Below are 26,118 nucleotides of genomic sequence, written 5' to 3'. Positions count from 1 at the left end.
CTGGGACATTTTGTTTTATGGGAAAGATGTAGAAGAGAAATGGAGGACATTTAAAGGGGAAATTTTAAGAGTACAGAATCTTTATGTTCCTGTTCGGTTGAAAGGAAACAGTAAAAATTGGAAAGAGCCCTGGTTTTCAAGGGAAATTGGACATCTTGTTCGGAAAAAGAGGGAGATCTACAATAATTATAGGCAGCATGAAGTAAATGAGGTGCTTGAGGAGTATAAGGAATGTAAAAAGAATCTTAAGAAAGAAATTAGAAAAGCTAAAAGAAGATATGAGGTTGCTTTGGCAAGTAAGGTGAAAGTCAATCCAAAGGGTTTCTACAGCTATATTAATAGCAAAAGGATAACGAGGGATAAAATTGGTCCATTGGAGAGACAGAGTGGACAGCTATCTGCAGAGCCAAAAGAGATGGGGGAGATATTGAACAATTTTTTTTCTTCGGTATTCACCAAGGAGAAGGATATTGAATTATGTGAGGTAAGGGAAACTAGTAGAGTAGCTATGGATACTATGAGGTTCAAAGTAAAAGAAGTACTGACACTTTTGAAAAATATAAAAGTGGATAAGTCTCCAGGTCCTGACAGGATATTCCCTAGGACATTGAGGGAAGTTAGTGTAGAAATAGCCGGGGCTATGACAGAAATATTTCAAATGTCATTAGAAACGGGAATAGTCCCCGAGGATTGGCGTACTGCGCATGTTGTTCCATTGTTTAAAAAGGGTTCTAAGAGTAAACCTAGCAATTATAGACCTGTTAGTTTGACTTCAGTGGTGGGCAAATTAATGGAAAAGATACTTAGAGACAATATATATAAGCATCTAGATAAACAGGGTCTGATTAGGAACAGTCAACATGGATTTGTGCCTGGAAGGTCATGTTTGACTAATCTTCTTGAATTTTTTGAAGAGGTTACTAGGGAAATTGACGAGGGTAAAGCAGTGGATGTTGTCTATATGGACTTTAGTAAGGCCTTTGACAAGGTTCCTCATGGAAGGTTGGTTAAGAAGGTTCAACTGTTGGGTATAAATGCAGGAATAGCAAGATGGATTCAACAGTGGCTGAATGGGAGAAGCCAGAGGGTAATGGTGGATGGCTGTTTATCGGGTTGGAGGCAGGTGACTAGTGGGGTGCCTCAGGGATCTGTGTTGGGTCCTTTGTTGTTTGTCATGTACATCAATGATCTGGATGAAGGTGTGGTAAATTGGATTAGTAAGTATGCAGATGATACTAAGATAGGGGGTGTTGTGGATAATGAAGAGGATTTCCAAAGTCTACAGAGTGATTTAGGCCATTTGGAAAAATGGGCTGAAAGGTGGCAGATGGAGTTTAATGCTGATAAATGTGAGGTGCTACACCTTGGCAGGACAAATCAAAATAGGACGTACATGGTAAATGGTAGGGAATTGAAGAATACAGTTGAACAGAGGGATTTGGGTATAACCGTGCATAGTTCCTTGAAGGTGGAATCTCATATAGATAGGGTGGTAAAGAAAGCTTTTGGTATGCTAGCCTTTATAAATCAGAGCATTGAGTATAGAAGCTGGGATGTAATGTTAAAATTGTACAAGGCATTGGTGAGACCAAATCTGGAGTATGGGGTACAATTTTGGTCGCCAAATTATAGGAAGGATGTCAACAAAATAGAGAGAGTACAGAGGAGATTTACTAGAATGTTGCCTGGGTTTCAACAACTAAGTTACAGAGATAGGTTGAATAAGTTAGGTCTTTATTCTCTGGAGCGCAGAAGGTTAAGGGGGGACCTGATAGAGGTCTTTAAAATGATGAGAGGGATAGACAGAGTTGATGTGGACAAGCTTTTCCCTTTGAGAATAGGGAAGATTCAAACAAGGGGACATGACTTCAGAATTAAGGGACAGAAGTTTAGGGGTAATATGAGGGGGAACTTCTTTACGCAGAGAGTGGTGGTGGTGTGGAATGAGCTCCCAGTGGAAGTGGTGGAGGCAGGTTCATTGGTATAATTTAAAAATAAATTGGATAGGCATATGGATGAGAAGGGAATGGAGGGTTATGGTACGAGTGCAGGCAGGTGGGACTAAGGGGAAAAAAATTTGTTCGGCATGGACTTGTAGGGCCGAGATGGCCTGTTTCCGTGCTGTAATTGTTATATGGTTATATGGTTAGTTAAAACATCATCCAAGTTTTGTCCCTTCCTTATTGCTACTGGTTGGCATAAGCTTTTTTATGCCAGAGGGAATGAATCACCTAAGAATACCAAGGAAAGGTAGAGCAGTCACACATCACTGGATATCTTTAACATCTTAAACATTTGGAAAGTGGTGAAATCATTGGACAAAGTCAGCATGGATTTATGAAAGGTAAATCATGCTTGACGAATCTTATAGAATTTTTCGAGGATGTAACTAGTAGAGTGGATAAGGGAGAACCAGTGGATGTGTTATATCTGGACTTCCAGAAGGCTTTCGACAAGGTCACACAAAAGAGATTAGTATACAAACTTAAAGCACACGGCATTGGGGGTTCAGTATTGATGTGGATAGAGAACTGGCTGGCAGACCGGAAGCAAAGAGTAGGAGTAAACGGGTCCTTTTCACAATGGCAGGCAGTGACTAGTGGGGGTACCGCAAGGCTCTATTCTGGGACCTCAGCTATTTACGATATATATTAATGATTTGGATGAGGGAATTGAATGCAAAATCTCCAAGTTTGCGGATGACACTAAGCTGGGGGGCAGTGTTAGCTGTGAGGAGGATGCTAGGAGGCTGCAAGGTGACTTGGATAGGCTGGGTGAGAGGGCAAATGCATGGCAGATGCAGTATAATGTGGATAAATGTGAGGTTATCCACTTTTGTGGCAAAAACAGGAAAGTAGATTATTATCTGAATGGTGGCCGATTAGGAAAGGGGGACATGCAACGAGACCTGGGTGTCATGGTACACCAGTCATTAAAAGTAGGCATGCAGGTGCAGCAGGCAGTGAAGAAAGCGAATGGTATGTTAGCATTAATAGCAAAAGGATTTGAGTATAGGAGCAGGGAGGTTCTACTGCAGTTGTACAGGGTCTTGGTGAGACCACACTTGGAGTATTGCGTACAGTTTTGGTCTCCTAATCTGAGGAAAGACATTCTTGCCATAGAGGGAGTACAGAGAAGGTTCACCGGACTGATTCCTGGGATGTCAGGACTTTCATATGAAGAAAGACTGGATAGACTCGGTTTGTACTCGCTAGAATTTAGAAGATTGAGGGGGGATCTTATAGAAACTTACAAAATTCTTAAGCGGTTGGACAGGCTAGATGCAGGAAGATTGTTCCCAATGTTGGGAAAGTCCAGAACAAGGGGTCACAGTTTAAGGATAAGGGGGAAATCTTTTAGGACCGAGATGAGGAAAACATTTTTCACACAGTGGTGAATCTCTGGAATTCTCTCCCGCAGAAGGTAGTTGAGGCCAGTTCATTGACTATATTTAAGAGGGAGTTAGATGTGGTCCTTGTGGCTAAAGGGATCAGGGGGTATGGAGAGAAGGCAGGTACAGGATACTGAGTTGGATGATCAGCCATGATCATATTGAATGGCTGATCAGGCTCGAAGGGCCGAATTGCCTACTCCTGCACCTATTTTCTATGTTTCTATGTTTAACCTGTTCAATGCCACCCCCGAGTACACTCGGGTCATGGCCACTAGTAAAATTAAACTTGGCAGGGAACAGCTTCATGGTCTCCATAGTTTAGAGAAAGCCTTCAATGGCCATGAGGGGTGAGCCTTATATCTATTTCTCTAACCATAGGAAGCACTTTTGTGGTGAAAGAAGGGTCAGCTCGGGTCTCGAAAGGATCCAACCTTTGCAGCTTTATATTTGTTTATATGCAATAAGCAAAGAGAACACAATATAAGATAAAAAATGATCATAATTATCAGCAAAGCCAATAAATCATGTGGCACGGTGGTAGAGTTGCTGCCTTACAGCACTTGCAGCGTCAGAGACGCGGGTTTGATCCTGACTACGAGTGGTGTCTGTACAGAGTTTGTACGTTCTCACCGTGACCTGTGTGGGTTTTCTCCATTATCTTCGGTTTCCATCCACACTCCAAAGACGTACAGGTTTGTAGGTTAATTGGCTCGGTATAAATGTAAATCGTGCCTAGTGCGTGTAAAATAGTGTTAATGTGTGGGGATCACTGCTTGGTGTGGACTCGGTGGGCCGAATGCCCTGTTTCTGCACTGTATCTCTAAACTAAAATAAACTAAACCAAGCTTGCACTGAGGAGTTTCCCCAAAAAGTTCAGCCATCCAATAACTTAGCCTCATAAGGTGGAAGGAGGAACTGCTTGGTCAACTGAAAAAGTACAGAGGTTTAGAGAGAGTTGCTATAATAGTAAGATTAAACGAGAACTTACCAGTTTGAAGTTTGGTCTGTATTTTATGAGGAGTTACGATGAGGGATTACGTGAAGAACCCGCTCAGTGCGCAGGCGCGGCATACTTCCAAGCAGCGGTGTGGAATCACAGATAGACACAAGTATTTGAAGTAACATAGTAAAGAAAAAGAGACATCAATTTATCAGTTTGATCCATATAATGAGGGTGGGAGCGGAGGGCACGTAATCCCTCATCGTAAACTCCTCATAAAATACAGATCAAACTTCAAACTGGTAAGTTCTCGTTTAATCTTACTATTTTACTTCAGAGTCACGTGAGTGACTACGTGAAGATTTCAAAGCTCTGTAATTTTAAACCGTGTAACAGTTTTACTCACTCACTGCCGAAAGCTCTTGAGGAAGGAAGTGTTATCGTAATTAACCAATGAATCTGTTTTTCAAGAAAAACAAAAAGGTGTTTATTAACAATAACAAAAAATAAAATTGCTCCCCCGGGCTTAAATTAAATATTTGCAGCTTCTAATATCTTTGCTGCAAATAAATCAGGCTTCATCAATGGCTTATTATAGAATGTTCGGAATGTGGATTCCCTCGACCATTCAGGATGGGGTCAATAGGTACATCCATCCTAGCTGTTGTTGATGTGGAGGCTGCCCTAGTGGAATGAGATTTAAAGGTGTTAATATCTATCCCAGCAGCTTCCAATACCTGTTTTAGCCATCTTGAGATGGTTTGGCTTGTTACCCGGCCATGAGGTTTTTTGTGGCTGACCCATAAGGCTTGTTCACTCCCTCTGATGTTGTGGGTTGTGTCTATATACTGTAGTAGATGGGCCACCACACACAATCGTGGCTCTGGTGGGTAGGCCCGGAATACCACTAGTGAATTGGATGTTCCTGGCCTGCTTTGTTTCACCAGACCTTGTAGAATGAATGTTATCTGGTCTGGAGTTGTTTTCATGTTGTCCAGTCTCAATTTGTGTAGTGACTGGACCCTCTGAGCAGATACCAGTGCCATCAGCATGAGCGTCTTCAGTGTTGATTGCTCGAGGCTGAGGGATCTAGCTGGCGGCCATTCCCTGAGGTATGCCAGGATGACACTGATGTCCCAAATATGGGTATACCTGGGCTTAGGGGGCTTGATGTTGTAAATGCCCCTCATCAGTTTAACCACCAGTGGATGGGATCCCATGGCCTGATGTCCTGCTGGTTTGAGGTACGCGGAAAGAGCACTGCGTGCCGTATTGATGGCACTGTAGCTGATCCCTTCATGATGGTGTAGATAGGCCAGGAACTCCAATACGTTGGTTACTGTGGCTGTTTCATATGATGTCCCTGTTTCCTGGCAGTACTTCTCCCATTTTTTGATGCTGGTTAAGTACTGCCTCTTGGTAGATGTTCGCAGGGATGCTGACATGGTGGTGATGGTTTGTTTGGATAATCCCAGGTCCAGGTAGGGTCTGTTCAGAATCTGCAACCCAGGAGTTTAATGTCTTGATGGCATGGGTGGCTTATGCCTGACACTGGGTGAACCAATAGTCCTGGATGACTGGGAAACACCATTGGTGATTCCACCACCATGTCATGTAGTACTGGGAACCATGGCTGTGTAGGCCAGTCGGGTACCACCAAAATACCAGAAGCCGAGTCCATCTGGATTTTGCGAAGTACCCGACTGATGAGGCAGAAGGGAGGAAAGGCATAGAAAAAGAACTTTCCCCAATCCAGCGTGAAGGCATCTACCGCTGCTGCCTCTGGATCTGGTTCCCAAGCGACATACATAGTTAACTGGTGATTTAGTCTTGATGCAAATAAATCGATATCTGGCGTTCCATATTGCTTGACAATTTTAGCAAATGCTTTAGGATTTAACATCCATTCGATGTTGTCATTGAATTTGCGTGACCTGGTGTCTGCCACTGTGTTTAGCTTACCTGGTAGATAGGTAGCTGAAAGCCAAATATGTCTTTCGACACAACATTGCCAAATCATATTGACCAATTTGTCGCATGATAAAGATTTTATGCCGCCCATATGGATAATATAGTATTATCTATTTGTAATCGAACATGCAAGTGCTGCATATTTGATGCATATGCTTTTAAACCATAAAAGGCGCCCAACATTTCTAAATAGTTAATGCCCAGTGTAGATAGTAATGATGATTCTGAGTTAGTCCATCTACCACTTGTGCTGGATATGGAGTTAGTTGCTCCCCAGCCTTGAGCACTGGCATCTGTTTGAAGAACTAAAGTAGGATTAGTAATGATAATAGGACTAAAACTATGCCAAACATTTTGTGTCCATCACTGTAGCTCTGATATTGCTTCCGTGGGTAACATCATGACCCGATCATAGTGACCTTTATGTTGTTTTAGTGCCTGCACCTTTGCTCTTTGTAAATTTTGATAATGCAAAGGTCCAAATTGTGTAGCCGGAAATGCTGCTACCATTTTACCAATTACTGTTGCTACTTGTCGAATAGTTGGTCTTTTGTTGACTATTAATTGCATGATTGTGCTAATGCAATCATCTTTTCCCTTGGCAGGGTAATAGTCATTTGGACTGAGTTAATTGTGAACCCCAGCTAGTCCATAATAGAGGATGGATTTAACTTGGATTTATCTGGATGTAGGACGAATCCCAGAGTTTCAAGGAGCTGTTTTGTAGCTGAGACTGCTGCCACAGCTAATTCCATAGTTTTCCCTACTATGAGGATATCATCCAAATATGCCATGACTATATGTTTTTGTTTCCTTAATATTGCCATGGCTGGCTTCAATATTTTTGTGAACAATCTTGGGGCTGACATGAGCCCATTAGGCAATGCTTTGTACTGCCACAGCTGCCCCATCCAGATAAATTTTAGGTATCTGCTATGATCCTTATGTATGGGTACTAGATAGTAAGCATCCTTGAGATCAATGCTTGCCATGTAGTATCCTTTGAAATCAGTTGTCTAGCAGTCACAAATGTTTCCATTTTGAAATGTATATACTTAACAAACTTGTTAAGTCAATGATGATGCGACATCCACCATCTTTTTTGGTTTTGGTAAATATATTGGATACAAATCCCAAGGGTTCATGTTTGGTCTTTTCTATGACCCCCTTATTTATAAGTCTCACCAGTTCAGCTTGTCCCTCCCGTTGCTCTTTTTTGGAGGGAGAAAATACCCTTTCGGGCCAATGTTGAACTGGCGGTGTTGATTCTGATATAAACTGTATTTTATATCCTCTAATGCTGTTGAGTATATACTTGTCACTCGTGATCATCCCCCATGCTTTTTTAAACAAGTGTAATCTCCCCCCTGTTAGTAAGGCACCCTTATTCTCTATATGCTGGTAGGAACCAGACCCACCTACCTCCTTGGTTATTGGCGGTTTTGTCTTTTCTGTTTTCTGAGTGCTTTGTTCTGATGACGTGCTGGCGATGTTGGGGGGAGGCGCATTTTCCAGGGGGTCCGCGGCGGGCCCTTATCTAAAAAAGATCTTTGGGGATAATGCGGCCCCAAGCGTTCACCAGTCCCATATTCCAGACGTCGACTGGTGGATGCCGTGGGGTGCTGCCGCTTGGGTATCGGAGGTCGTGGTTTGCTCGTCCCGTGGCCTGCCCTCATGAGGCCGAAGGTTTTTGATGCCTCTTCCATGTCCATCAGCTTTTTGTTCAGATCTTTCCCAAACAGCAGTGAGTCAGCCTCCGCAGCTGGGGCTTTGCACAAGCCAGCAAATTTGGGATTGAGGGCAGGTCTTATATTTTCCCTCCGGAGATTGTTCAGTTCGAATTGTGTGGTACACATTAATGCCAGGACATCCTGCTGGTGTGTACTCATCTCCGTTGTCTCCACAGAACGAGCAAAGGCTGTGATAGCTGACGTCAGGAGCCTTAGGATCCGCTGTAGCTTGAGTTCTTGTGCCCGAATAGGGGCCCCCACATTTCCCCAGATTTGGCTGTTGAGGCTTTTTCCCTTAAGGGCCTCACAGTTCTCTGGTGCTGTATGTTCTTCCAGCACCTCGGCGAGCACCTTTTCCAGTAGAGGTTTATTGGATAGGTGGTTAATACTGGCTGCCATTTTTGGCTCCAGCGGTGCTCCAGCCCGTGGGGTTGCTACGAAGCGGTCCACCACACCCAACAGCTGTTCCTGTTCCTGCACCCCATGCATACTCACGATTTTGTCCGCCTGCCCCTGTTCCAGACCAGCCCTGCCCTGGTCACCAATGCTAGCCTTCTGGTATGAGGTAGCAAAGGGCAGTGCCTGACACGACACTATGGAGGAGGTACCTGTCCTGTCTCTCCGGGAGCGCTGCTGTTCCCGGTAGACCATCTCCTCCAGGAGCTGCTGAATGCAGCTCAGGCGGCTGTCTCTCCTCCGCTTTGGGGGAGACATGTCCCCCTCCGACGAATCGGATTCGACCGGCCGATTGGTCTTCCTGGCCGCTTTCCCAGTCCGCCGTGCAGACTCTGGTGTGACTGGGTCAGGCTCGGTCTCGGGGATAGCGAAACGCTCTGAGAGCGACGCTGCCGCCGGTTGCTGCCCCGCTGGAATTGAACGCTCCTCTGGTGGAGTTAAAGCGCGGGCAGTTCTATACGAGAGTTTTCTGCGTTGAGACATGTTCTGTGAAATCCTGCAAAACACTAAATGCGACTCTCCTCTGTTATCCCAACGCACCGTCTACTTACCTGACGGTCCGTTTTAAAGTGCAGCTGGAGAGCCTGACTCCAGCTGCCGCCGCTGTTGCACTGCTGGCGTAATGCCGCGCCTGCGCACTGAGCGGGTTCTTCACGTAGTCACTCACGCGACTCCGAAGTAAAATCACTGATGGAAACATTTCAACACACAATACTAATGACACAGGGTAGCATGGTGGCACAGTGGTAGAGTTGCTGCCTCACAGCTACAGAGACCTGGGTTCGATCCTGACTCCGGGTGTTGTCGGTACGGAGTTTGTACATTGACCTCGTGACTGTGAGGGTTTTCTCTAATTGTTCCAGTTTCATCCAACAATCCAAAGACTCACATGTTTGTAGGTTAATTGGCTTCGGTAAAAATTGTAGATTGTAATCGTATGTGGGATAGTACTGATGTACAGATATTGCTGGGCGATGAGGGCACAGTGGGCTGAAGGGTCTGTTTTCATGCTTTATCTCTAACCTAAACTAAAGTAATTGTCCTTGTAACAAATATGAGCTTATTTCACACCTGGGGCATATATCCAGGGTTTCTTTCCTTTCTTAATTCCATCAAAGGAACCTGGAACCATCGTTAATATAGGATCAGGTCGGCATTCTGTAGTGGTGTTTCTGCCGCAGGCAGAATTCTTCCAACTTCTCCAAACATATTGCTGCCTCACAGTGCCATAGACCAAGGTACAAGACTGCTGTCTGTATGGAGTTTGTAAGTTTTCCCCGTGACCGCTTGAGTTTTCTCAGAGATCTTGGTTTCCTCCCACACTCCAAAGACATACAGGTTTGTCGGCTAATTGGCTTTGTATAAATATAAATTGCCCCTAATGTGTGTGGGATAATGGGGGGTGGGGGTTGTGCGTGGGGGGCTGGGTGTGCGTGGGGGGCTGCGTGTGGGCAGGGGGGCTGCGGGTGGGCAGGAGGGCTTGTGGAGACATCGGCGACATCTCCGACTGGGCTGGGTCTCTGACTCCGCGCTGGGTCTCCCACGCTGGACTGGGCTGGGTCAGGTCTCCGACGCTGGGCTGCTGTTTGGGGAGGGGCTGGGCTGGGTCGGATCTCTCCGAAAGACTGGTTGGAAACCTACGCCGGCCACCTTCAGCTCCTGTAAAGACGCGATGGCGCAGGAAGGGGTAGACCGTTCCGGGGAGTGATGGGGAAGAGACTAATCTGTGCGACGCCGACTGGCAGGAGATGAGATCGATCTGCGCATGCGCGTTTTTAAAGATTTTGAAACCTCGCTAACATTTACGGCATTCAACCGATCGGAACGAAACTTGGTGCACTCGCAGCACAGGAGAACGGTGAGTGAACTGGTGAAATATCGTTGCACTATCGCAATCCATTTTTGCACAAATAAAAAGACCGCCAAACCGGAAGATAACAAGATGAGAGTTGTACATATGTATAGATAGATAGATAGATTATTAGTAAGTACAGCATATAACCCTCCATCATTATCGCCACCTCCAGCAGGATCCCATTACTAGCCACTTCCCATCTCACCACTTTCTGCTTTGTGCAGAGACCGTTCCCAAGGAAAACTCCCTGGTCAACTCATCCCTTCACACCCAAACCACCCCCACCCCGGGTACTTTCCCCTGCAACTGCAGGAGATGCAACGCCTGTCCCTTTACCTCCCCCTTCACCTTCCCCCTCTACTCCATCCAAGGCCCCAAAGTCTTTCCAGGTGAAGCAGAGGTTCACTTGCTCCTCCCCCAACCTCATCTACTGTATCCACTATATAACCATATAACCGTATAACAATTACAGCACGGAAACAGGCCATCTCGACCCCTCTAGTCCGTGCCGAACACATAATCTCCCCTAGTCCCATATACCTGCGCTCAGACCATAACCCTCCATTCCCTTCCCATCCATATAACTATCCAATTTATTTTTAAATGATAAAAACGAACCTGCCTCCACCACCTTCACTGGAAGCTCATTCCACACCGCTACCACTCTCTGAGTAAAGAAGTTCCCCCTCATGTTACCCCTAAACTTCAGTCCCTTAATTCTCATGTCATGTCCCCTTGTTTGAATCTTCCCTACTCTCAGTGGGAAAAGCTTTTCCACGTCAACTCTGTCTATCCCTCTCATCATTTTAAAAACCTCTATCAAGTCCCCCCTTAACCTTCTGCGCTCCAAAGAATAAAGCCCTAACTTGTTCAACCTTTCTCTGTAACTTAGTTGCTGAAACCCAGGCAACATTCTAGTAAATCCACTGTTCCAGTTGTCATCTTCTCTGCATCGGCGAGACCAAGCGCAGGCTCGGCGATCATTTCACTGAACACGTCCGCTCAGTCCGTCTTAACCTACCTGATCTCCCGGTGGCTCAGCACTTCAACTTCCCCTCCGATTCCCAATATGAACTTTCTGTCCTGGGCTTCCTCCATTGTGTGAGTGAGGCCCAGTGCAAATTGGAGGAACAGCACCTCATATTTTGCTTGGTTTAGTTTATAGTCCATAGTTATGAATAATTTAGTATACCCTCCAGCAGTATGAACATTGACCTCTCTATCATTCGATAGCCCTTGCTTTCTCTTTCCATCCCCTCCCCTTCCCAGTTCTCCCTCCACTCTTACTTTCTCTGCCTATATTCTATCTTTGTCTCTCCCTTGACATCAATCTGAGAAAGTGTCTCGACCAGAAACGTCGCACATTCCTTCTCTCCAGAGATGCTGCTTGTCCTGCAGCATTTTGTGTCTACCTTCGGTTTAACCAAGAGAATAGACAATAGGTGCAGGAGTAGGCCATTTGGCCCTTCGAGCCAGCACCGCCATTCAATGTGATCATGGCAGATCATCCACAATCAGTACCCCGTTCCTGCCTTCTCTGCATATCCCCTGACTCCACTATCTTTACAAGCCCTATCTAGCTCTCTCTTGAAAGTATCCAGAGAACTGGCCCTCACTGCCCTTCCTGAGGCGGATAATACCACAGACACCACTCTCTGCGAGAAAAAGTGCTTCCTCGTCTCCGTTCTAAATGGCTTACTCCTTGGAGAATAGTAAGATCAGTGTGGAGAATACGAACATGCAGGGGCTCTTTGAAGGTAAATAAGAAGGAAATGATGGGTCACTTGATGAGCATTAAGGTGGATAAATCCCAGGACGGAGGGATGTAGTAGATAATAATAATAATAATAATAATTGTTGAAAACATTAGTGAGGCAGTGGTGCTGGTTTACAACCGGCATGGTGAAGGACACATCACTCCTCTGTCCTCCATGCAGCTGGCAAGCTCCTCTTATCTACTATACACATGCGTCTTCCATCAAGCATCATCTTGATTGGCCGTCCTGGGTCAAGTCTTCCATGGGTGGGTTCCCACAGCACAACCTTTTTTACTGCCATTTCAAGGTGGCGGAACCACATCATCCTTCTCAACGTGACCTTCTCGGTCAGAGGTGGAGTCTCGCCATAGAGTTTGTGATGTGGTTTTAATGTTTTATGTAAAGCCCTTTGAATTACCTTGTTGAAAGGTGCTATACAAATAAACTTGCCTTGCCTTGCCGTGCCTCCAACTGTCAATTTGAGTTTTTCTGAGCATTCGGGTGTAGGTACCATCGAGAGACTTGGACAGTGCTGGAGTGAGAATCCATGCCTCGCACCCGTACAATAATATGGTCTCTACAGTTGCACGGAAGGTCAAATATTCAGGCTGTAGTTCAGTGACAAGTAGAGTTCTGCAGGGACCTGTGCTGTGACCCTTGCTACTTGTGACATATAGAAATGACTTGGACCCTGGAGATCAGAAATTATCCAGTCATAACAATTAATCAAATAATGATTTTGTTTTTCTTTCAGATTATCACTATACTCAAGGTCAGTTTGGTTGTCAGGTGAACGATCACAGTCCCAATTTAGGGATATTGAAGTTGGCTTTTGACGGAAGATATGCATTTAGTTTTGACAAGGACAAACTAAAGTGGACGGTGCATGATCCAATAGCTGAACCCTTCAAAGAGAAATGGGACAAGAATGAAAAAATGAACCGTTATTTCAAGAGCTTGTTAGAACATGACTGTGTGGATCTATGGCATACATACTATGCAATTGGAAAGACATACCTGACCAGAAAAGGTGAGTTCTGAAAAAGTGTTGTTTTGTGATGGTAAGCAATGAGTAATATTTCACTCTGAGGCAATGAGTAATATTATCTCTGACCCAATCATGACAGAGTGGAAGGTAATTCGGCCCATTGAGTCGATGCTAATTTTCAATGAAATGTCGACAAACTGCTCCACAGCTCTCTCACACCTTGTACTCTGCTCCCTCGGATTCTCCTTTCATTCAGCTCCACTACGGATAATTTGCAATGTCCAACTAAATCACTGGCACGTCTTTGGTATATGGGATGAAACTGGAGCACATGGAGGAAGCCAACTGAGTCATAAGGTCACTAGTGATGGGTGCAGTATTAGAACATTCGGCCCATCAAGTCTACTTCGCCATTCAATCGTGGCTGATCTATCTCTCCCTCCTAACCCCATTCTCTTGCCTTCTCCCCATAACCCCTGACATGCATACTAATCAAGAATCTTTCTATGGCTTAGAAATATCCATTGATAGACTCCAAAGCCTTCTGTGGCAAATAATTCCACAGACTCACCACCCTCAAACAAAATTAATTCCTCTTTAACTCCTTCCTCAAGGATTGTCCTTTAATATTGAGACTGTGACGTCTAGTCGTAGACTCCCCCACCATTGGAAACATCCTCTCCACATCCACTCTATCCAAATCTTTTCACCATTTGGTATGATTCAATGAGGTTCACCCTTATTCTTCTAAACTCCAGCGAGTACATGTCCACTACCATCAAATGCTCATCATATGTTAACCCACTCATTCCTGGGATCATTCTTGTACACCTCCTCTGGACCCTCTCCAGGGCCAGCACATCCTTCCTCAGATATGGTGCCCACAATTGCTCACAATGCTCCAAATGTGGCTTGACCGGCACCTCAGCATTACATCCCTGTCTGAGAGGGAGAAAGTGTCATTGATGTCTTTCATATTAGTTAACCATGGACTTACTTGACCACAGTTGACAGCCCCTAATGGGATTGCATGTCTATCACACAGATCTATAGAGCACTGCGTTAAGCTTCGAAGGGCAACATTTACACGAGATGTGCGCGTCAAGTGTTTTTTTGCATAGTGTGCTTGATACTTAGAATGTGCAACCAGGAGTGGTGGTAGAGAGGGACATGATACTGGTGCTTAAGAAAGTTTTGGACAGGCTTGAGGATATGCAGCGAATACAATGATATGGACCACATGCAGGCTGTGGAGATTAGTTTTGGTTTAGTTTAGAGATAGAGTATGGAAACAGGACCTTTGGGCCACTGAGTCTGCACTGACCAGCAATTGCCCATTCACTATTTCCGTCCTACAAGCTAGGGACAATTTACAGAAGCCAATTAACCTGCATGTCTTTTGTATTTGGGAGGAAACCGGAGTCCCCAGAGAAAACCCACAGAGTGACAGAGAGAACGTACAAACTCCGTCCAGACAGCACTCTAGTCAGGATCGTACCCGGATCTATAATGCTGTTAGACATCCACTCTATCACTGTGCCAATGTGTTGCCTTAGTTTAACCTGGCTGAAAGTCCTGTTCTTGTGCTGTACTGGTCTATGTTCTATATATTCTCATTGGACCGGGCAGGGATACGTTTTTCCACTCTTCCAGCCTCCATGTTGAGTACTTCATCCCAGTTTAAATCTGATTCAATTAGTCAATCCATTTCTCCCTCCCCTCCTGCTCTGCTCCCAATTCTATATTTTGAACTAGTCATTCCCTTTTCACTCCCTGGTCTGTCTACTATCCCCACTACTTTCCTCTACTTTCCTGTCTTGGTGCATGCAACATCTATCCATTTACCTCTTCCCTTCCCACTGTCCATAGACCCAGGTAGTTCTTCAAAGCGAAACAGCGTGAAACACTTGCACTTCCATTCAAATCTACTGCACTTGGTTTTCATGATGTAATCTTCCACATTGCATCAATGAAACCAAGTGAGTGGCTGTTTTCTGGAGAACCTGCATTCAATCCATGGGAATTTCTAAAATTCCTAATTCCTGCCACTTTAATTCTCAGTTCGACCCCCACCATGATCCATCCATCTGTATCTCTTACACTATAATAACATGGGTGAAAGTAACCTTGAGGAGCAACAAATCAGCTTCTGTCTGGACATGTTGCAGCCTTTCAAACTCAATTTCACATTCAACAAGTTGCATTCCCTGTCGATAAATGAACTGGTCATTTCAAGTGTTAAGTCAGAAAGAACAGATGCAAGAAGTATGAAGCAGGATCCCAAGCTGAAACATTACGTAACCATGTCTTCCAGATGCTGCCAAAGCCACTGAGTTACACCTGCACGTTTTTGTGTTTTAAAAAAAAATTACAGTTAAGTTATCTACCTGCAAAATGCCCGTCCCGCTGTGTCACTTCAGCTTTTTGTGTCTATCTGCAGTGAAATGTTTGTTCTGCATTCTCTCCAGTCAAGTCACACTGTACATAAGTACAATACATCCTCTTCTGGAACACCTTGCAGAGATCCACCATATTCCAGGACTGTCTTGCAGCTTCTAAGTCTCTGAAAAGTCTGATTTTGCCCCAAGGAAATACCCAATTTCTCATTTTCTCATGTTCAGGCCCAGCTAGTTTCTGCTGTGGGGTTCTAAAAGGTTTCATCCTTGGCCCCATTCTCTTTTCCCTGTATATGCTCCCCTTAGGCCAAGTTATTCAAAGGCACGGCATTTCCTTCCATTGCTACGCAGACGATACACAACTCTATCTCCCCCTGAAGCCAAAAACCAATCAAATCTGCTTAAACTTACCCGCTGCCTCAAGGATAAAAAGTGCTGGGTGGCCCAGAACTTCCTCCAACTAAATGAGAGTAAGTCTGAGGTCATCTTTCTCGGCCCCTCGGACTAAATCAAAATGATAGTAGGTAGCCTTGGAAGCCTTACCCCACTACTCTAACCTCACGTCAAAAACCTTAGCGTGATATTTGACTCGGCATTGAAATTTGACAAACAAGTCAATGCCGTGGTAAAAGCTAGCTTCTTCCAGCTTCGGCCGATAGCTAAAATAAAACAATTCCTCCACTTTGATGACCTTGAAAAGATCATCCACACATTTATCTCCTCCCGCCTAGATTACTGCAACTCTCTTTACACTGGCATCAGCCAATCTTCCCTGTCCCGCGCCTGCAAAAGGGACCACATCACCCCGATCCTGGCCTCTCTCCACTGGCTCCCTGTGCGGTTCCGTATACATTTCAAGACCCTCCTCTATGTCTACAAAGCCCGCAATGGGCTTGCCCCCTCCTACATTAAAAGTCTTCTCACCCACCATTCCACCTCCAGGTCCGTCAGATCGGCCGACTTGGGACTGCTGAATATACAATACAATACAATACCGTTTATTTGTCATTTGAACCTCACATGAAGTTCAAACGAAATTTGGTTTCTGCAGCCATACAAGAAAAGAACCAAGGCACACACCAACACAATTTACACAAAATCCGTCACAGTGAATCTCCTCCTCAATCTGATGGAAGGCAAAGTCTTGTCTCTCTCCTGCTCTCCATTCCTCTCCCGAAGTCAAAGTCAAAGCCTCCAGTGGGCGCCTGCAAGTCTGCAACCATTTAAAGCCACGTCGGGCGATGTAAGGCCCTGCCCCGGGTCTTGGCATATGCTTAGGGGCGACCGCACCTTTGCGGTTGCAGCTCCTAGACTGTGGAACAGCAACCCCCTTCCCATCAGAACTGCCCCCTCCATCGACTCCTTTAAGTCAAGACTAAAATCTTATCTATACTCCCAAGCCTTTCCTGACGTCCACTGGGCGAGGGCTATATGTATATACTAGACTAAGTGGGACTCATTGGGTCCCAGCATCACACGGGAGGGCTGGTCACCCAATGCAATATTCCACCTCTCCACCAATTCCAATATTGCTCGCCAGTGTGGTGGGGGGGGGGGGGGGGGGGGGGGGGGGGGGGGGAGGGACTTCCTGTTGTGCTAGTATGGGTGTTGTGGACTGAAGGTACTGGTTTCCAAAGGGCTAGTATGGACATTGTGGGCCGGATGGATTCTTGGGCTGGCAGCTCAGTCACTGAGGCCTGGCAGTACAGCTAGGGGACCCAGCAGGGGATGTGGGCGGCTTCAGTAGGGGGGCAGGAGAGGGCGCATCCTATAGCCAGGTGGAGGGCAGAGTCTTGAGGTGGGGGGTGTCAGTGGAGGGGGGGGGGGGGGCAGTGAGCGACTTACTCATGACCTCTGGACTCACTCACTGCCTTTGGATGAACTCATGGTCTTTGGACTGACTGACTCTCACGGCTTGTGGACTGACTGATGCCCGACTTCTGGAGTCACGACTGACTTTTGTAAACTGAAAACTGTAACATCTACATTGAAGAAAAGCTTCTTCCTGACAGCCATCAAGCTATTGGACATAACAAATAAGCTCTGAACTATGAAAGACTGTTATTTGTGCTATTTGTTGATCACACACACACACAGACTCATTCACACACACACACACAGACTCATTCGCACAGACTCATTCACACAAACACAAACACACACACACACACACACACACACATTCACACACACGCACACACAGACACTCATTCACACACACACACATCCGGTAGGCGGCGCGACTCTCGTCAGCAGCGGCCTCTGCAGCCCGTCCGCGTTTTTATTATTTTTTGTCTATGTTTATATGTAGTTTTTGTTATTTTTTGTTGGGGTGTGTGTGTGGGGGGGGTCGGAGGGAGGGGGCAACTTTTTAAATCTCTCCCTGCACGGGAGACCCGACCTTTTCTTGTCGGGTCTCCGTTGTCGTTGGGGCTGCAAATGAGGAGCGGCCTCCAACAGAAGAAGCCGGGGACTCTGGTGCTGACTCACCTCACCGTCGCGGAGCTGGCCGAGTCCAGAGCGGGTGGAGCGGTGGTGGAGCTGCTGCTGCTGCTGCTGCTGCTGCTGCTGATTCGGAGGGCTGCAACTGCGGGTCTGCGGACGGCGGCACCGGGAGCCCGCGGGTCCCTGGAGGGAGACCGCTTTTCAGGGCTCCTGCAACGGCGTTGCGGGGTCGAAGAGCTCCTGGAGCGGGGCCTAACATCACCGCCCCGCGCGGCTTGGAATGGCCGTGGGACTCTGCGAGCGCACGCCGGGGGCTCTAACACCAAGACCCGGTGTGCGACCTCGCACCACCCGGCGTGGCTTTAATGGCCGCGGGACAATCGCCATCGCCAGCCGGGGGCTTTGACTTTGACTCTGACATCGGGGGGGGAGAGTGCAGTGGAGAGATAAGTTTTTTTGGCCTTCCATCACAGCAATGTGATGGATGTTTATGTAAAATGTAAATTGTGTTGTGTCTGGGGTCTATTTGTTTGTAATGTATGGCTGCAGAAACGGCATTTCGTTTGGACCTCAAGGGGTCCAAATGACAATTAAATTGACTCTTGACTCTTGATATGCACACACACACACACATGCACACACACACACACACATTCACACACACACACAGACTCATTCACACATTCTCACTCACACACACAGACTCATTCACACACACATTCACACACACACAGACTCATTCACACACGCATTAATACACACAAACTCCAATTCTAAAATGCCAAGTACATTCAGAACGTGTTGAATATACAGTGTGTAAAACAAATCTTTAAAGCCTGCTGTGGAGGCTGCTGCTGAAGCAAAATCATGCTTTTAATAACGTCAAACAAACACACTCACCATAGACAGAGCAGTAAATTCATGAATTATTTAACAGCACCTGCACTTGCCGCCATCTTCACGTCACACTCTCGCTGCTCGCCACGAAGCGGAAATTATGCACTAATCGCCAACATGCCACTAACCGGAAATTATGCCATCTTGCAACCTAGCGAAAATCGCAGAATGAGTGCCAATTTTGAAATTAAACACAGTACTGATCTAATACAATGTTTATTCACTTTATCCATCTGAAAACTGTTGCAAGAAAGCCCTTTAAAAAGCCAAGCAATTGGGGAAAAGAACACTGAGCAATCAGGCAAGCCGACAAAGACCACATCCGCTCGCTGAAAAACAATTTAAAAAATGCCAAGCAATTGCGGAAAAAAAACACTGAGCAAGCAAGCAAGCCGACAAAAACACATCCGTTCGCTGAAAAGTACATCGAGGGGACTCACCGTGTAGGTGTGCTTCGCAGCTCAGAGAGCCGTGACCCTCTCGCTTCCTATGTCTGGCAGAGACTGAGTGAGGCACGGCACTTCCAGGTTTTATAATCCCTCCCCCCACGGAAAAAAAAACTGAGCAAACAGGCAAGCCAACAAAAAACTCATCCGTCGCTGAAAAGCAATTTAAAAAATGCGAAGGAATTGGGGAAAAAAAACACTGAGCAAGCAAGCAAATCGACAAAAAACACATCCGTTCGCTGAAAAGCAATTTATAAAATGCCAAGCAATTGGTGAAAAAATACACTGAGCAAGCAAGCAAGCAAGCCGACAAAAACACATCCCCTCGCTGAAAAGTAATTTTTAAAAAGCCAAGCAATTGGGGGAAAAAAAGACTGAGCAAGCAAGCAAGCCGACAAAAAACACATCCGTTCGCTGAAAAGCAATGTTAAACATGCCAAGCAATTGGGGAAAAACACTGAGCAAGCAAGCAAGCCGACAAAAACACATCCGTTCGTTGGAAAGCAATTTAAAAACATGCCAAGCAATTAGGGAAAAAAACACTGAGCAAGCAAGCAAGCCGCTAAAAACACATCCGTTTGCTGAAAAGCACATCGTGGGGACTCACTGTGGGGTAGATTCGCAGCTCAGAGAGCCGTGACCCTCTGCCATCCTGGGTCTGGCAGACACCGAGTGAGGTACAACACTTCCGGGTTTTATAGTCCCTCCCCCTGCCGCCAGCGGGGGCAGCAGAGAGAATGGAGAATGTTGTAAAAACATTAATATCTCTCCCATTTTTCATCGATGGGAAAAATCCTCTGCTCCCAGAAGGCGAGGTGGCCATAAATGACGGGCGTATGTTGCGGCGTTCTCTCAGAGAATCGCAGCACAGTGGGTCAAAAGCGGTCAAATCAGGCTTTTAGTAATATATAAGATGTATGTAGTTTGTTTGTTCATACTATTCTTATAACAAATGTGAAGCACTTTGGCCAACAAGAGTTGTTTTTATATGTGCTATATAAATAAATGTGATTGGACTTGACTTGACTTGAGTGTCATAACTGGATTGATGAAGTAGAGGAGCCTGCCTCAGTTTAAGTTTTTCTTTCAAGATTGCGATCAAACCCTCGTCACTGGAACTGTGCCGCAGTGCCACCCCATTACGTATCAGCCCCAATTATCTTTCAACATTCTGGAATCACTTGTTTTTTTAATCCTTTTTAGACTTTTTTCATGAATTGTTCAACATAAACAGGTATGCTACAACAGTTAAGCGCAGCTACCACTTAGTTCCAGAGACGTAACAACACAAGAGATAGTGTTGGAAGAATGACCAAACTCACACATAGTGGGTAGAATCCATAGTCTATTATTAGTAACTATGCAGAGAAACACAAGGTGCTTTCTTCTCAGTCTACCGGAGACAGAGAGAGAGAGAGAGCGCTCTAATAAGCATGTGGGCGGAACCACAGTATGAGTGACACTAATCTACAGATAGGCACAGGGTAAAGTGTAGATTTATTATTGTCACCTTTAGTTTAGAGGTACAGCATGGAAACAGGCCTTTTGGCCCACTGAATCTGTGCTGACTAACGACCACCCAAACATTAGTTCTATCCTACACACTAGGGACAATGAAGCCAAAAAATGTACAAACCTGGGCGTCTTTGAATGTGACGGAAGTGGAGCAGCCAGAGATAACTCACATGGTCACAGGTAGAATGTGTGAACTCCATATAGACAGCACCCATTGTCAAGATTGAACTTGGGTCTGTGGTACTGTAAGGCAGCAACTTTCCCGCTGCGCTACTGTGCTGCCCATGTACTGAGCTACAGTGTAACGCTTTGTTTTGCATGCTATCCAATTGGATGAGATAACAACATACATATATATAATCAAGTCAAACTCAGGTACTGTAGGTAGAGCAAAAGGGAAGTTACAGAGTGCAGCATATAGTTCTCAGCAATGCAGCCCATTAGAGAAGGGTTTTGACATGAAACGTGACACATTCCTTCTCTCCAGAGATGCTGCCTGACACGTTGAGTTACTCTAGCATGTTGTGTCTATCTGCGGTTTAAACCAGCGTCTACAGTTACTTCCTACATAGTTCCATAAACAAAGTCCACTGTCTGCAATGGGGTAGTGGTCAATTGGATAGAACCCTAGCTTATAGGGTTAACAAAATAGAGAGAGTACAGAGGAGATTTACTAGAATGTTGCCTGGGTTTCAGCAACTAAGTTACAGAGAAAGGTTGAACAAGTTAGGGCTTTATTCTTTGGATCGCAGAAGGTTAAGGGGGGACTTGATAGAGGTTTTTAAAATGATGAGAGGGATAGACAGAGTTGACGTGGAAAAGCTTTTCCCACTGAGAGTAGTGAAGATTCAAACAAGGGGACATGACATGAGAATTAAGGGACTGAAGTTTAGGGGTAACATGAGGGGGAACTTCTTTACTAAGAGAGTGGTAGCTGTGTGGAATGAGCTTCCAGTGAAGGTGGTGGAGGCAGGTTCGTTTTTATCATTTAAAAATAAATTGGATAGTTATATGGATGGGAAGGGAATGGAGGGTTATGGTCTGAGCGCAGGTATATGGGACTCGGGGAGATTATGTGTTCGGCACGGACTAGAAGGGTCGAGATGGCCTGTTTCCGTGCTGTAATTGTTATATGTTTATATGGTTATATGTTTATGGAACGATCATTCATAAGCCTGATTTTCTCCTTGATTATCAAGTTTCCGAGTAAGCCATTTGGTCCTCAAACCTGCCCACCATTCAGTATGACCATGGCTGATGTTCCTCAGGCATCAACTCCTGTTCGGTGTCAGTTCCTCATTGAACTAAATTCTCAAATCTTTCAAAAGTTTAACTACTGCCACATTAAATACTTCCAATGATTTTGTCTTCACAAATCTCTGGGGTCGAGAGTGCCAGAGAATGACCACACTCTGCAAACTTAGATTTTGTAAACAAATGACTGGTCCCTTTTATCTCTTATTGACGAGGAGTGAAATATTGTCAATTTTATGCTTGTCCCCTCCCCAATTGGCCCTCATTTCGTAACTTGTCAATTATTTATTAATGTGCCCGAGTTGAAAGATTTGCCGTTGGTATTAGTATATTATTGTTACGTGAACTGAGATATAGTCTAAAGTTTGTCTGTGTTATCCAATCAGATCATACTACACATGTGCAATCAAGCAATCCACAAGTAGAACAGGGCAAAGAGAAAACTATTCAGAGAGCAGAATTACAATATCATAGCATTACAGTTACAGAGATAGTGCAGATCAAAATGAGTTGCAAGGATCATAATGAGATTGGTTGGAAGATCAGGACAACACCTTATCTTACATGAGAATCATTCAGTAGTCCAAATAAAGTGGGGAAGAAGCTGTTCCTGAATTTAATGGTACGAGCTTTCAAACTCTTGTGTACTATCTTAACAGGGAGCGTGCGATCCCTTTTAAACCACGTGGTTAGTTGATGGTGACGAAAGAGACAAAATGGGGCAGATGTAGTCAGTAACCTGGTTGTTGTAGTAGACTGAAGAATAGTTTGAGGTGGGTGACTGTGCAAGTTTTACTGAAGGTGAAAATAACCATCTCACTGTCTTGCAGTTTCACCTGAGGTCACACTCGCTGCCCGCACTGATGATCATTCAATCCTGTACTGCACTGTGTTTGCATTTTACCCACCGGCCATCAATGTCAGCTGGTTGCAGAATGGCCACCATGTCTTTGAGACCAAATCTTCTGGGGTCATACCCAACAACGATGGAACATATCATCTCAAGTCTGTCCTTGAGTATGATCCGTATGATGGGAAACAGTATTCCTGTCATGTTGATCACAGCAGCCTGCCCGGTGGGAAGACTATCATCTGGGGTAAGAATGTAAAATATTCTTTCATAGATAATCATTATCTTCTGTTGTTTCCATTTTAATCAATGTGACTACATCCCATGTTCCAAGATGCGTAAACTGTCTTTGTTTCGTGGTGTTGCTCTAAGCAATCACGTAATCAGACTCCCACTCTCCACATGAGCAGAAGATTTTGTCAACAGAAAATTTATCAAAAGTAAATAAATAAATAATTAATATACAAGGAAGGAGTATTTGGGGTTCTCAGTGGTGAAACTGAAATCCATGAAAGGTATGTTTAAATTTAAAAAATGAATCTTTCCTCATGATGTGATTAACAGCAAGGCACTGGGGGAGTACATGTCAAGTCAAATCAAGTCACATTTATTTATTTGGCACATTTAGAAACATAGAAACATAGAAATTAGGTGCAGGAGTAGGCCATTCAGCCCTTCGAGCCTGCACCACCATTCAATATGATCATGGCTGATCATCCAACTCAGTATCCCGTACCTGCCTTCTCTCCATTTAAAAAACAACTCTCATTGGCCAAAGTGCTTTACATTTGTTATAAGAATAGTATAAACAAAAACAAACTACATACATATATACATATAGCCCTCGCTTAGTGGACGTCAGGAAAGGCTTGGTAGTATAGATAGGTTTTTAGTCTTGACTTATAGGAGTCGATGGAGGGGGCAGTTCTAATGGGAAGAGGGATGCTGTTCCACAGTCTAGGAGCTGCAACCACAAAGGCACGGTCGCCCCTAAGCTTATGCCTAGACCGCGGGATATTCAGCAACCCCAAGTCGGCCGATCTGAGGGACCTGGAGGTGGAGTGGTGGGTGAGAAGACTTTTAATGTAGGAGGGGGCAAGCCCATTGAGAGCTTTGTTGACATAGAGGAGGGTCTTGAAATGTATACAGAACCGCACAGAGAGCCAGTGGAGAGAGGCCAGGATCGGGGTGATGTGGTCCCTTTTTCGGGTGCCCATCAGGAGTCTCGCTGTGGCGTTTTGGACCAGTTGCAGGCGGGACAGGGAAGATTGGCTGATGCCAGTGTAAGAGTTGCAGTAATCTAGGCGGGAGGAGATAAATGTGTGGATGATCTTTTCGAGGTCATCAAAGTGGAGGAATGTTTTATTGCCCCAATGCCCCAATCCGAATCAATGGTCCGAGGTGGAAATGGTTGAGAGATTTGTGTTCCTTGGCATGAATATATCCAATATACTGTCATGGACTGACCACATAGACAAGGAGGCACACCGACACCTCTACTTCCTCAGGAGACTGAGAATATTCATCATGACTCTTGCAAACATCTATAGATGCCGCTAGAGAATGCATGTTGTTGGGTTGCATCATATCTTGATTTAGGAACTGCACTGCCCAAGACTGCAAGAATAAACGAAGAGTTAAGGATCATCACACAGCCCAGACTTCCTACTATTGACTCAATCTACACCAGGTTGCCTTGGAAAACAAGACTTATCCCACCCTGGTCATTCCTCCTTCCTGCTCCCATCAGGCAATAGGTACAGAAAGTTGAAAATATGCCAGACTCAGGGACACCCTTCTGTTATCAGGCTTCGGAAGGGTCCTTCCATAATGTAGGTTTAATTTAGTTTAATTCACCTCAACCTCATTGCACATCGAACATTGTCTATGGGACTGATATGTTACAATGTTGAGAACTATATTCTGTACTCTGTATCCTCCTCTTTGCTCTATCTATTGTTTTTGAGTTTGTATTAATGTATAGTAATATCTAATTAGTTTGGACAGCATTTAAAACAAACCTTTACACTGTATCTTGAAACATCTGGCATTAATAAAACAAAACCTAAGGAAGTAAGTTCTGTGACGCAAGTTACAGTTTCTGCAACGTAAAATATAACTGCCTGACAAACAGCGACTGTACTAGTTTGATTCCAGGTATGCTGCACTAACCTACACAAATGCTCACTTTTGAAGATCCCCTCGAACAATGCACAACTAAGGAATCTGATGTTTCACTCTGAAGACTGTTGACATACTCCAGAACTTAATTTCCAACCTATCTATGTATTATGAGCAATCTAGGCTACAGCACCATCTGTCCCTTCATCTGCTCTTAATACCAACAATAAGTAGTTGCATTGATTCCCAACCTGCAGTTACAGTTTCCCAACCTGAACACTCTTTTAGAAACATAGAGACATAGAAAATAGGTGCAGGAGGAGGCCATTCGGCCCTTCGAGCCAGCACCACCATTCATAGATACATAGAAAATAGGTGCAGGAGTAGGCCATTCGGCCCTTTGAGCCTGCACCGCCATTCAATATGATCATGGCTGATCAACCAACTCAGTATCCCGTACCTGCCTTCTCTCCATATCTCCTGATCCCTTTAGCCACAAGGGCCACATCTAACTCCCTCTTAAATATATGATTTGTTCATGATTGTTCATGACGTTTGGATCTCTACAATATATTGTATTTCTTTTGTTTCTCATTCATAGTGATCATGGCTGATCATCCCCTATCAATAACCCGTGCCTGCCTTCTCCCCATACCCCTTGACTGCACTAGCCCCTAGAGCTCTATCTAACTCACTCTTAAAACCATCCAGTGACTTGGCCTCCACTGCCCTCTGTGGCACGGGATTCCACAAATTCACAACTCTCTGGGTGAAAAAGTTTTTTCTCACCTCAGTCTTAAATGACCTCCCCTTTATTCCAAGACTGTGGCCCCTGGTTCTGGATTCGCCCAACATTGGGAACATTTTTCCTACATCTAGCTTGTCCAGTCCTTTTATAATTTTATATGTTTCTATAAGATCCCCCTCATCCTTCTAAACTCCAGTGAATACAAGCATAGTCTTTTTACTCTTTCCTCATATGACAGTCCCGCCATTCCAGGGATCAATCTCGTGAACCTAAGCTGCACTGCTTCAATCACAAGGATGTCCTTTCTCAAATTAGGAGACCAAAGCGGCACACACTACTCCAGATGTGATCTCAC

General features: G+C 45.0%; 1 protein-coding gene across 1 annotated transcript in view; it reads left to right on the top strand.

Moving 5' to 3' along the window:
* Positions 1-23,230, top strand: part of LOC129693670 (class I histocompatibility antigen, F10 alpha chain-like) — a 55,217-nt gene extending 31,987 nt beyond the window's left edge. The window contains exons 3-4 of the mRNA XM_055630454.1: positions 12,858-13,133; positions 22,875-23,230. Coding sequence (XP_055486429.1) covers positions 12,858-13,133; positions 22,875-23,200 — 602 coding nt within the window. The 3' untranslated portion in view covers positions 23,201-23,230. The remainder of the gene's footprint in view (positions 1-12,857; positions 13,134-22,874) is intronic.
* The last annotated feature ends 2,888 nt before the right edge of the window (positions 23,231-26,118 follow it).

Source organism: Leucoraja erinacea, unplaced genomic scaffold, assembly GCF_028641065.1.
Source record: "Leucoraja erinacea ecotype New England unplaced genomic scaffold, Leri_hhj_1 Leri_384S, whole genome shotgun sequence".
In the NCBI taxonomy this organism is placed as follows: domain Eukaryota; kingdom Metazoa; phylum Chordata; class Chondrichthyes; order Rajiformes; family Rajidae; genus Leucoraja; species Leucoraja erinaceus.
The sequence above is the reverse complement of the archived record's forward strand: the minus strand, read 5'-3'. Positions and strand labels throughout refer to the sequence as shown.